The sequence below is a fragment of the Meles meles genome, chromosome 10 (genome assembly GCF_922984935.1).
Source record: "Meles meles chromosome 10, mMelMel3.1 paternal haplotype, whole genome shotgun sequence".
NCBI lineage: Eukaryota > Metazoa > Chordata > Mammalia > Carnivora > Mustelidae > Meles > Meles meles.
Genome location: NC_060075.1, coordinates 86,548,430 through 86,561,491, shown reverse-complemented (window position 1 = coordinate 86,561,491; position 13,062 = coordinate 86,548,430). Strand labels below are relative to the sequence as shown.

General features: G+C 36.3%; 1 protein-coding gene across 2 annotated transcripts in view; it reads left to right on the top strand.

The window, feature by feature from the left end:
* PTPN12 (protein tyrosine phosphatase non-receptor type 12) overlaps positions 1-9,474 on the top strand; it is a 90,116-nt gene extending 80,642 nt beyond the window's left edge. Inside the window, exons 14-18 of one of the 2 annotated variants that reach the window (XM_046021219.1) lie at positions 3,509-3,586; positions 4,480-4,547; positions 5,365-5,395; positions 8,280-8,387; positions 8,620-9,474. In XM_046021219.1, coding sequence (XP_045877175.1) covers positions 3,509-3,586; positions 4,480-4,547; positions 5,365-5,395; positions 8,280-8,387; positions 8,620-8,681 — 347 coding nt within the window. In that variant the 3' untranslated portion in view covers positions 8,682-9,474. The remainder of the gene's footprint in view (positions 1-3,508; positions 3,587-4,479; positions 4,548-5,364; positions 5,396-8,279; positions 8,388-8,619) is intronic. The other variant, XM_046021220.1, reaches the window with a different exon arrangement.
* The last annotated feature ends 3,588 nt before the right edge of the window (positions 9,475-13,062 follow it).

Here is a 13,062-nt window from a genome sequence, read left to right as displayed (position 1 = left end):
ATATATCCTCCTTATCTAAGTCACTGCTACTATTATTTAATTAATGACTCTCTTTTTAAAACTGTCTTAGGTTTTCAAGATAGTATGTACATTTGGTTCCCGAGATGTATTATTGGTTGTTGAAACTCATCTTTAATCTACTAAAAAAAATCCTGGCTGCCTTCTTAAATAGGCCATAAAGTTGAGAGCAAATGTAATAAACTCGAAAAGCTATTACGGGTAGATTGATTATCACTGGTCATTTACTTGTCAGTGAACTTTGGTCTTGACTTATATAAGTTGGTATTTACAAAGTGCGGGCAAAGTAAGTACTGTGAATTTGAAAGATAACTTCGTTTTTCTATTTCTTACCTAATAAGTACCACTCATATTATGGTGCCTTTATTTCCCCCAGCTCACACATACTGTGTTTTTTAATCTTGAGAATGTATCTGGTAGAGTAGGTGAGAATCTAAGGTAGTTTCTTAAATTTACAGGATTCTCTGTAGTCTTGATTCTTCTGTGTGTGTGTGTTTTAAAGATTTTATTTATTTATTCCAGAGAGAGAGTGGAGGTGAGGGAGAAGCAGTAGGAAAGGGATAAGCAGACTCCATGCTGAGTACAGAGCCCAGTGCAGGGCTCCATTTCAGGACCCCAAGATCACAACACAAGCTGAAACTAAGCGGCAGACACTTAACTGCCTGAGCCACCCAGGCGCCCCTCTTCTGGATCTTCAGAAGATGATGGTTACTGCCATAAATACTACTTTACCAGTTAGCCATAATTTAAAATTACTAATATCTTTTTCTTCCTCAACTTCGGAGTTTGAAAAATAACTGCCAAGGTATAACTATGCAAGAAAATGAGTTGAAATTTTCATTTTAGGCTTTTGTATCATGTCAGGCATGCATCTTGTACCTAGGCAGTATATTTCTTTAAACCATTCTTGGAAATAGAATTTGGTGTGAGGACAGAAAGGATATGCTCATAAAAAGTTACCTGATTAGTCTTTCTTTGATAACAGAAGGAGTTCCTTTAAAATACAAAATACTGTGTAAGGATAGTTAAAATCATCCTGCTGTATACCACCTCACTTGTATTTTCTCCATTTTATTTGTATGCCAAGGCAAAGAAAGCCTTGTGTATTACAAATGTGATGTGGTTTCCTTTTACCCTATTCTAACTATGCTAAATGGGTTTGGTATTAACTGAAAATTTTCCTGTGTAAGTATACCATGCTATGACTTGACTACAAGCAGTCCTATTTTTAATGTTTAGTTATTTGCTTTATAGATGAATCACTGGCATAAGAATTAGGTTTTGTTTGCTTTTCTAGAACTTGTTAGGGAGTTAAACAGAATAATTTTGTTTTGATTCCTTAAACAACCTTTTGTGTAAGTTACTGCCTGACAGAAATTCCTGGCTGTGAATTCTGATTTTAATATTGATTCAGGCCTCTTGAAAGATTTCTCCAACTTGGCTACACTAAGCCCCATTCAGTGTATGATTTGCAAAAAAGCCTGTATAAAATAGGCAGTCTCTGGTTGGATACCCTCTAAAACAGAAATTTATAACATAGGAAAGGCAATCCTGAAATCCAAGGAAAAACATGGAGCTGAGAAGCAAGAGCCACAGTTAGAAGATAAAAGCGTTTAAGAATAAAGATTGTCATGAGAAAACGAGATACAAAGTTTCTGGAAAGATACCCCATATTTAATGTAAACTAAGCAAGACTACTCTTCCTGATTTGTTCACTTAATTATGAAGTGGCACAATGTGAGTTTATGCATCCCTTCCTTCCAGCAGCCATCCCTTCAGTTGTGAGCTGTTAGTAATATAAAGGCAAGGGAAGAATGGTGATGGCTGTAATTATTACCACTAGATAAGGTGGATTGTTCTATAGTGGCTTAACTTTATATGCAGGAGAGAGTTCCAGTTCCAGTGATGGACTGTGTGTAAAGTAATGAGCTGGAATTCTTTTCTCAGCAGGATCCAGAAGCTGTATTTTCTTTGGTCTTTAGTTAAATAAATGTAGGAAGGTAAGAGCAATCCTACGTAGCTCATGCTAGTTGAAACTTGAAAAGGCTTTGCTGATTTTTCAGTCTCTTTAATACAAAGCCTGTCAGATACGGTTAAATAGCAAAGTACTATGGCAAGATTGTTCATTTTTTAAAGAGAATAGTGGTCGGGCCCAGACAAAATAATATATGATTCTTGTATTTCCCTTTCCTCACTCCATCCTTTCTAACTTGAGAATCCATACACAGAATTATAAGCTCACATTTTCTCTGCCTCCAGTGAAACCTCAAAAGATCTAATACAGGGACACCTGGGTGCCTCAGCCGGTTAAGTGGCTGCCTTCAGCTCAGGCCATGATCCCAGGATCCTGGCATCAAGCCCACGTCTGGCTCTCTGCTCAGCTGGAAGCCTGCTTCTCCCTCTCTCCCTCTGCCAGTTGCTCCCCCTGATTGTGTACACATGTGCTTTTTCTCAAATAACTAAATAAAATCTTCTAAAAACTAATACATAGTCTATGTTATAAGTTAACGGATGAGACTCACTTAGTGCATTATCTTTTCCAAGAGTGATTTTGTTTTTACTGGTGAGAAGCGTTAATATGATTTCAGTCAGTATTCTCAGAGTAGGTCATATGCCACTTTGCAGAAGATTTTAGGCATTAAATAAATGAACATTTCAAAAAAGTTTAATAGTTCTGTGTATATTAGAAAAATAACTCTTCAAATTTGGTATTTGTCGTTACTGTTTAAAATATGACCCGAGGGCGCCTGGGTGGCTCAGTGGTTTAAGCCGCTGCCTTCAGCTCAGGTCATGATCTCAGGTCCTGGGATCGAGTCCCGCATCGGGCTCTCTGCTCGGCAGGGAGCCTGCTTCCCTCTCACTCTCTCTGCCTACCTCTCTGCCTACTTGTGATCTCTCTCTGTCAAATAAATAAATAAAATCTTAAAAAAAAAAAAATGACCCGAAAAATTAATAAAATGTGACCAAAGGACATAGTTAAGTTAAAAATGAGTGGGATTTAAAAAGTAAATAGGACAGATGGTGGTATGTAATACGGCACAATTCGTGAAAGGAATTAAGCAATTGATTCCAGTTTGGGAAACACTGGCTTAAGTCAAATGACCAAAGCTTTCCTTCGTGGACTCAAAGCATCATCTGAAAGCCCTTGCTTTCTACTAAAAACTGCGTTCCGACTCAGAGGGCAGAGTGAGTAACATCTGCAGGGTGTCAGGAAAGTCAGGAGAGAGTCATTTTCTCTGTGTAGTAGTGATGGGAGTTCATTCGTTCATTAAGCTTTTGTTCATTAAGCTTCATAATTCTTGATACCAAGTCAGGTAGTAAAGATTTCCTGTTTGTTTTTTGCTTTTTTAAAAACTGGCTCTCTTAGATACTTGTGGAATTGATTTTTAGAATGTCAGAGTTTTCTTGTTTAGATAACAGATTGATTCTTTAATGAATTAATATTCTTTAACAAGTTTATAATTGTCTGAATCTTATGTATTTAATATAGATGTTGACGTTAGTGAAGATTCACCTCCTCCGCTACCTGAAAGAACTCCTGAATCTTTTGTATTAGCAAGTGAACATAGTGAGTGTCTTTTCTGCTTTTATGTACTTCATACCATAATAATAAAATCCAAAAAACATGGCTGATTTTAGTGTAGTTGCTGCTGAATTGCATAATAAAATTCAAGAGGTTTGAATTGATACTGACAAATGTTTTTAATTCCTTATATGAAAAAAACTTTATTTTTTTTAAATACCTGAAAATGATATTTTTTATTTGCAAGATTGCTAAAATGTTACTTAAATTTAGTTAAATTCAGTACAGTTGTATTTGCAAGTTGGTGTCTTTTCATTCACTAAATATAGCACTTATTTATGAAAAGGCATAAATTGCTTCACTGGGTGCCATTTTAGCTAAGTAAATATTTAAATTGGGTTGTAGGTGGGCATCAAGTCAGTTGGTGTGAATTGAGGGAGATGTTAGGCCACCTGAGTATTGGTGAAAACTGGGAGAAAGTGATAATATTTCAAAGCCTTGATAATATATTTCTTCTCTGTCTCTTCTTAAAAAAGAGTACAGAAACAGCTTTAATGTGTTTACAGTGTCTCATGCTTAGTGGGGTCCTCCCTAGTCTTATCTGAGTTACATTTTACCAATATTTTCTTAATTTCAGCTGATTTCAAGAATGTTAAAAAACCTGAAGCCATATACTTCAATACTACTAAATGAGTACATCTAAGTCTGTTACATGTGTAGATTACAATGAGCTTATTTATAGTAACATAATAAACTCGGATGACCGAATTCCTTTAGTTAAATTTTAAGAAAGGAAACCTAAAGGGATTTTCTTGAATTAATAGATAAGAGAATATTTTATGGAAGTGATAGTTTCTAAAATATAGGGACTATTTGTGTCTTTAGTGCAAGAAATTTAAGAATTAAACATGTTAATTGTAAGATTTCATTTTTCTCAGATACACCTGTGAGATCTGAATGGAGTGAACTTCAAAGTCAGGAACAGTTTGAACAAAAAATATCCGAAGTGAGTCCTTTTGGGATTGGAACAGCTATATACTCAGTATATTTGTTCTTTTGTTATTCTATCTTAGCTTATTACAGAAACTGTCACCTTAAGACCATTAAATCTAATTTTTTATCATGACTTCAGAGTGTCATTTTCTAGACTGTTTCTGAAATTTCTAAATTATGCCATGTTTTAAATAATTTTGGAGGTGTGACTAGAACAGGAGTTACATTTTCAGGGTCATAATACTTTCTTAGATGTTTCCTCCCACTAACACTAAGTACATTGTCCCATCCTTTGGTTTGTCTGGTCGCAAGACATTTCCTTTCACATTCAGGAAATGTTCGGTAGCGAAATATATATTAGTCATGGGAAATAGCGTTTTTCATCAACATTAATATTTTCCATATTTCCTGCATATTAAAATGTCCCCCAAATTAGGGTACATCTTACAGTTGATTAAGAAACATAATACACTTGGCACATAAAATAGTGGTAACCTGTACTAATGATGTTATATCTTAGGATATCATAATTTGATGAATATGGTAGAGGACTGGCAAAATGGAGTTGTATCGTCCTTTGTGTAGTAGCTCCTGCATTTTCTGTTTCATCTAGAAGGAAAAAGTAGTTCCCCTGTCTTTCTCATCTCAGTATAAAATACCATAACATTTAAAAATTTAAGTCTAATTGAAAACACCATTGTTTTCTTTCCCTTTGACAGTGAGAATTTTAGTAGATTTTGATTTCTTGGGATATATTCTTAGACCAAATTTTTTCTTATTTGTTATAAAAGGGATATATTGTAATAGCTATTAAAATATCTTCCTTTTAGGGCTTGATAACCTCTGGCACTGAAAAATGTGGTAAGTTAGATTTTGTTCCTTTTTGTTACAGATTATATAGATTAATTTTCTTAAAATAGCATGTCTCATGGTGTACTGAACCTGAACTGTGTAGTATAATTCTTCTAAATTAATTACTGTCTCAGGTATTATTAATCTGGAAAGTAACATTTATAATTGGTAGTTACAAGCTAATGGAGAAAATTTTATTTTAAAAATATTTTTTCTGTGTTTTAATTTCTGTTGTTTATAAAAACACTTAGAATCTAGATCTGACTGTGATTTGAATAAATGTCCCAAATTCATCTAGATTATTGAATGAGCTCCCTAGAAATCAGTTGTTTGGAATTCTTCCTTTTAGCACTTCTACATCCGTGAAGACCATTACTGGTCTTTATGAGGCTCAGCCCAATGTTATAATCCCAAATTAGAAAATTTTTCTGCCACATTTCTTATATTATCATGGTAAAATATATTAAGTTATTACTAATTCCTATAAATTGGTGCCATGAAAGCAGCTCATCAAACAGCCTAGCCTGTACGGTTCCCCCAATTCATCAGTCATCTCTGCCCTTGCCCTCCTTTCTGCTTTAGCTGGCCGCTCCCTGCATCTCTGCCTAATGGGGCTCCATTCCCTCTCATTAATTCTTATTACTCTTTGTCTCCTTTTCTGGGGCAATGTATCATAAGGAAAGAACAGAAGCTTTAGAGTCAAGCCTCACCTGGGTTACAATTTCATTTTTACCATTTTACTTACTGTGTGACTTAGGTCAAGTCACCTCATCTTAGCCCTGTTTGTTGTTGTTGTTGTTTTTCCTCTGAGAAATGGAGGTAATAGTAGCACCTACCTGAGAGCATTATTGTGGGAAGTTAATCAGATCACATTCATGGAATATCAGCACTGTGCTCATCACATGATAGGCACTCAAATGGAAGCCAGGCTATTACTGTTACTGTCTTTATTCTGTTACTACTGCCGATATTGCTAGGTCCCTGGGCCCTTTATTTCTTAATGTATGCTAACTCCTTTCTGAATTCTCTTCTCTAGTCCATCTAGACACTGTCCTCCATTATTCTGGTCACACTTGAAATTATCCTCCACTTTCTTGCTCTTAACTCCCATACCATTTTATTTAATCCCTTGAAACTCCTCAATACTGCTGGGGAACATCACTCCGCTTTACAGATTGAGCCTGCAGTTCTGGATCTTCATCCATAGTTGGGCCTTTAGCTTTGCTTTATCTTATATGTTCTGGTTGGTATCCTTTCTATTTTCCTTGAATTTTCTAAATCTTTAATTTCTTCTGGGCAACCCTCTCAGGTTGGGAGCTTTGTACTATCCCTCAATAAACTTTGCTTTGCTGCCCACCAAAACTAAATAAATAAAAAAATAAAATCATCAGTCCTACTCTTACTCAGTAGATGACCTTTTACTTCACTGAGAAAATTGAGGCCTTTTGACTAGATACTCATTTCTTTCTAGAAGTCAGTCCTGAAACCACTAGTTTCATTGCCATGCCTCTCCTCTCTGTCCCCATTGCACTCTACATCATTTTACTATCAAACTTAACACACCAGGGGCACCTGGGTGGCTCGGTTGGTTGGGTGACTGCCTTCAGCTCAGGTCATGATCCTGGAGTCCCGGGATCGAGTCCCACATCAGGCTCTCTGCTCACCAGGGAGTCTGCTTCTCCCAGTGATCTCTCTCCTCTCATGCTGTCTCCCTCTCTTGAATAAATAAATAAAATATTTTTAAAAAATGAATTTAAAAAAACTTAGCACACAGCTACAACGATAATGTGCTTGTCGGTCTCTCCTACTAGACTAGGCCTTGGCTTGTTACTGTTCTGACCTTGAGCTGAATTAATTAATTCTTGGGTTTTTGAAGAGTTGTTTAGGGGGTCTCTGGCTGGCTCAGCTGGTAGAGCATAGGACTCTTGATCTCAGGATCATGAATTCAAGCTCCACTTTGGGTTTAGAGCTTACTTTAAAAAAAAAAACAAGTTGTTTAAAAACAAAGAAACAAGCAAAAATCAATGAAGAATATGTGACAGAGACTGTACGTGGCTTGCAAAGCCTAAAATAGTTACTCTGTAGCCCTTTATAGAATAAATTTGCTGATACCTGTCTAAACTATAAGTACTTAAGGACAAGGATCTTGATCTGTATCCCAAGGTTCCATAAAAGTTTCTTTTTTTTTTTTAATTTTTTAAAATTTATTTATTTGACAGACAGAGATCACAGGTAGGCAAAGAGGCAGCCAGAGAGAGAGGAAGGGAAGCAGGCTCCCCGCTGAGCAGAGAGCCCGATGCGGGGCTCGATCCCAGGACCCTGAGATCATGACCTGAGCTGAAGGCAGAGGCTCTAACCCACTGAGCCACCCAGGCACCCCCATAAAAGTTTCTTTAACAGAATTTCTTTTGTTATTAATCTTAGGCATTGGTAATTAAATAAGTAAACTAAAATTTAAGTGCTGTAAAGCTTTCAAAGAAAATAATTACGGTTAGAAGCCAGTAGTCCATTAATTAACTATGAACTTGATTGTCATTGATTTCCATATAAGGCATTTCGCTTACAATTATTGCCTTAGAACATTGGCACATAGTTTAACTACCTTAAGGAAATATGAAATGGCAAGATTGAGATTTATTAAATACGAGCATAAGGAGAATCCATACATTGCAGAACAACTCACAGAAGATTTCTGTGTACCCCTAGGAACCCGTAACACATTTTCTTGTGTTCACTACCATTGCATTTGTATGTATCTGGGCCTCTGAAATTATGATACCCAAGAGAGAAAACTTGCTCTTTTAAATTAACACAGACATTAAAACAATTAGAGGCTTCTGCATACGATGCTACAAATGATGGTGTTTAACAATGGCTTTATTTTGCATTTTAGATCATCCAGCAGGAGGTATTCACACAGAGACTTGTACAGAATGTCCACCTATTTTCAGTAACAAGAAAGATCAAATTTCAGAAAGTCCAACAGAGGCCACAGATATTGGTAATTTGTTTACTAAATAAGTTTAAAACTTTAGTTCTGTAGTTAATGATGGCAAAAATGAGAAAAAGTTATTTGCCATAATGTCACGCTTTCCTGAAGGCCAAGCTTATCAAACTTTTTGCTATGATTTATTCAGGTTCTTAAGTGAACTACCCAAAGCAAATTAAGAGTTTTTAGTAAATGAAAATACATTTCCGGACACTGACCATTTACTCTGGTGTTTTGATTACAGGTTTTCGTAATCGCTGTGGAAAACCCAGAGGACCAAGAGATCCACCTTCAGAATGGACATGATTCAGGGAGCTAAAAGACACTTTAAATTATACTGGAAAATTCAAGTGCCACTGAAAGCCAGATTTATAGTATTCCATCTTAAAAATGTGGGACTAACAGCAGTGTAGATTGTTACCTTAGTATTTTTTTTGCTGGGACCATCTACCTGCCTTATACTACACTTAGGAAAAAGTATTACATATGGTTTATTTTGTAACTTCAAGTATTATTGCCTTAATGTCTCTTAACCCTGTTACACGCTGCTTGTAGACATGTTAATATAGTAATACTTTTATGATAAATTGAGTTTAAGGACTACTCTTTTGCTAATGTTTTATCATGTATGCATTATTTTGTATATGTACAGGGCAAGTAGGTATATAATTTGATAAAGTTACAGTCATAAAATATTATTAACAGAAGATGTAAGAAATTCTGCATGGTCTAAATCTTTGTGTACCTTATTTGTAAATTATTTGCCCTGAAGTTTTAGAAAATAGTTTCTGAATTTTAAAGTTGCTGGATTCATGCAGCCAGCTTTGCAGGTTATCAGAGATCAAAGATTGTAATAATAATACATTTTGTAAATTGTAAGCAAAAAGTTATTTTTATATTATATACTGTCTAATTGTCCTCCTAATTGTCCTTGTTTTCATCTAGTCATGGAGATTCAGTAAGTGCCTTTGAACAATATTGAATTCTCTTAGCTCGTGTGTGTTACTTTAATATTTGAACTCAAGTGAGATTAGCAGACTGATATCAAAATACATGTATGTTTCAGGATATTTGACCTGCATTAAAAAAGCAAAAACAATTTTACAGTGCCTACTTGTCTTGGTTTTTCATTCCTCATTCCTAGGAAATTAGAGTTAGTATCCACCTTCCTAATGGCTCAGCCTTTAAGTCATGAGTGTGAATGGGGTTTAAACTCTTAATTAAAGAGTAGGGAGCACCGTCTGCAAAATCATGGCTTCACAATTCTAATATTTCTACTAATTCCAATACTTATCCTTAAGTCAGCCCTAGGCAGCCTTCTCGTTATTGCCTACTAAGATACAGTAAAACACCAAGAAAAGAGACATGAGGCTAGGAAAGGGAAACTGGTTTCTTCCCACTCCACAACTGGAGCATGGCTCCCTCCATAAGTCCCAAGGGTGAATTCTGACACCAGGGATTGAAGTTAATGGACATCTGTATTTTCCCTCTGTACACAAAAGAGAGAAGAAATTATGAGACTAAAGTGAGACAGAGTGACCTTATGTGAATGGGATTACTGTGGAGGAGAAAATAATACTATAATTTCTTAACAGTTTTTTAAGCTCAATGGTCTTCATGTTCGTTCCTTAGACTCTCCCATTTTCCTATGTTTTGGTCATAAGGAAATGTGAACACAGTGGATCCTTGACATTCATGAGACAGAGACACCTCTGTAGCATATCACTTTCCTAAAAAATTTTAACTGAAATAGAGTGTAACTGAAAAAAATTTAGCTCTTCCACACACTGGATGATTTGTGTAATATGGTACTAAAATAATTTACAAACATTTTTTTGTTAGGAGGCAGTTGCTTGGAACATCTTCATTGAAAAATAATATGTATTCAGAAGAGTGAAAAAATCATAAATTAATCATCACAAAGTTTACACACCTGTGTGAGTGTGACCACCATCTAGGTTGAGCAACAGAATGGGATCAGCTACTGAGAAGCTTTCCCCTTGGACTTCTGAGATTTGTTTGTTGTCCCGTGAGTAGCAGTTACTTATTTTTCATTGCTATAGAATTTTGCATTGTATGCATGTATCCCAGGGTGCCCATTCTGCTATTAATAGACATTTTGTTATTTCTGGTTTGGGAATATTACAAACTATGCTACTCCGAACAATTTTTTTAAGATTGATTTATTTGAGAGACAGCGGGAAAGAATCCCAAGCAGACTCTGCACCAGGCGTACTACGGACATTCTTTTTAAAGTGTTATTTGGTGTACGTATATACATAAATCTGTTGGCTATATATCAAGGAGTAGAATTTTGGGATTATGATGTATGCGTACATAGTCTCCTTTAAAACAATTGTCCTAAGTGGCTCTGTTAAGTACTTCTTGGTATTGCCCTTAATTTTCATTTTAGCCTTCCTAATGGGTACAAAGTGGTATTGGTTAGGATCTGAATGTATATTTCCTTCATGACTAAATGATGTTGAGCACATTTTACATGCTTGTGACCGACCACATGGATATTCTTTTTTTATGAACTACCTATCCTAGTCTCAAGGAATTTATGTTTTTATCTAAGACTACATTTTTTGGTTCAGGGAATGATGTAGGTTTTTTTTCCCCACTGATCAATCACCATTTAATGCCCTTGCTCCACTGTACACAGTTTTGTCAGGTATCCATTGATACCAGTTAGTGTCTGTTGATCTGCAAGTATGTTTCTAGGTCTTTTTTTTTTCCTTTTCATTCTATTGCCTATCTGTAAGATGATATTTTGTTTTAAGATCTTAATTATTTATTTGAGAGAGCACATGCGAGCATGAGTAGGGGGAGGGGCAGAGGGAGAAGGAGAAGCAGAGGCTCCAGTGAGCAGGGAGTTGGACACAGGGCTTGATCCCAGGACCCTGGGATCATGACTTGAGCTGAAGGTAGACACTTAACTGACTGGACACCCAGGCACCCTTAGGATGATATTTTAAATTCTGCCTTTTTCTAGCTTTAGCTTTCTCTCACGGGTTAATTTTTATATTGCCTGGAACACTTGGTAAAACAGTTACTCATTTTTTTTCTTTCATGTAAAGCATATGGTAAGTTTCTTTCTTTCTTTCTTTCTTTTTAAGATTTTATTTATTTGACAGAGACACAGTAAGAGGGAACACAAGCAGGGGGAGAGGGAGAAGCAGGCTTCCCGCTGAGCAGGGAGCCCAATTCAGGGCTTAATCCCAGAACCCTGGGATCATGACCTGAGCAAAGGCAGATGCTTAACTAAGACTGAGCCACCCAGGCACCCATGGTAATTCTTTTGTATCTGAGTTAAATCACTGCCAAATTCATCCTGCCTCTTTATCTAAAACTTCCACCTTGTATAGCTGAGGCTACAAAGGGCTTATAATCTTTCGATTTCTATAATAATCAACTTAGCTTTCCTTTGGAAGCAATTTTTCACAAATAGTACTTTTCACTCTAGTACTTTCTACTTTATGGATGTTTTCTCTATATATTGATAAACAGCAATAAAGTCATAGTTTTAGGTCTGTGCTGAGCCAGCCTCAGTCTTTAGCTAAGTAACTTAAGTATAACAGCCTCAGGTAGGACCTGGGGTTAAGATTTTTGCCTGAGGGAAATCACAATCTGTGTTCTAAATCCCTGGGGTCACTTAAAGTCGTTGAAACTGAAGGTTAAATTCTTGAATGTGAAGAGTTTACTGCCTATCAGTTTGTCTTTTTATCTTCTCAGACTGAATTTACAAATAAGTAGAGAGTTAAGTTCTTATTCCTATTTGAGTAACTAGATGGATATGAGGGAAAGGGAGGGTCTCTTGGTTCCCAGAATCCTGGTTGGGAAAGGAAAATCTCAATTTTGAATATGTTGAGTTTGAGATAACCCCCAGAGCACCCAGGAGGTGATGTCTAGTCCATAGGCAGATTTGAAGTTCATAAGAAGTGCCCAGACTATGGGGCACCTGGGTGGTTCAGTCGATTAAGTGTCTGCCTTCGGCTCAGGTCATGATCTCAGGGTCCTGGGATGGAGCCCCGCATCGGGCTCTCTGTTCAGCGGGGAGCCTGCTTCCCCATCTCTCTCTGCCTGGCTCTCTGCCTACCTGTAATCCCCCTCTTTCTGTCAAATAAATAAAATCTTAAAAAAGAAAAAAAAAAAGACATGTCCAGACTAGAGATCAATCACAGGGAATTAATACAGCGAGGAATGAAACCATGAAAGCACAAAAACCCCAGGAAATTGATATTTAAATGAACTTTTGTAGTAATATTGTAAATATTCACGTTTCTATTTGTTGAAACTTGATTTAGATTAAACACGGGCACTATCCCCCACCTTGGTAAATGGTGTCTTCATTCTCCCTTTACCCATACTAGTCATCTAGTACCCCATTTATCTGTCTTAGACCTGCTCTACTAACCTAGCCCCTTGAGAAAAATGATCATGATATTCAGTGAAAATGTTGGTATATATGTATATACTTTGAAAACATCTAAATGTACAAAGTAGAACTAATTTTAGATATATGTATTTTCTTAATGTCCTGACAGAGTAAAAAATAAATGTCCATTGACTAGGTGAACTGAATCCAAGTCCATAGCACGTGTTAAGATAGTCCACACCTGATTTTGGTTTACATTCCCAACCACCCTTCAATTAAGTTTTTGTATTTTCCAACTTCATACCTTTC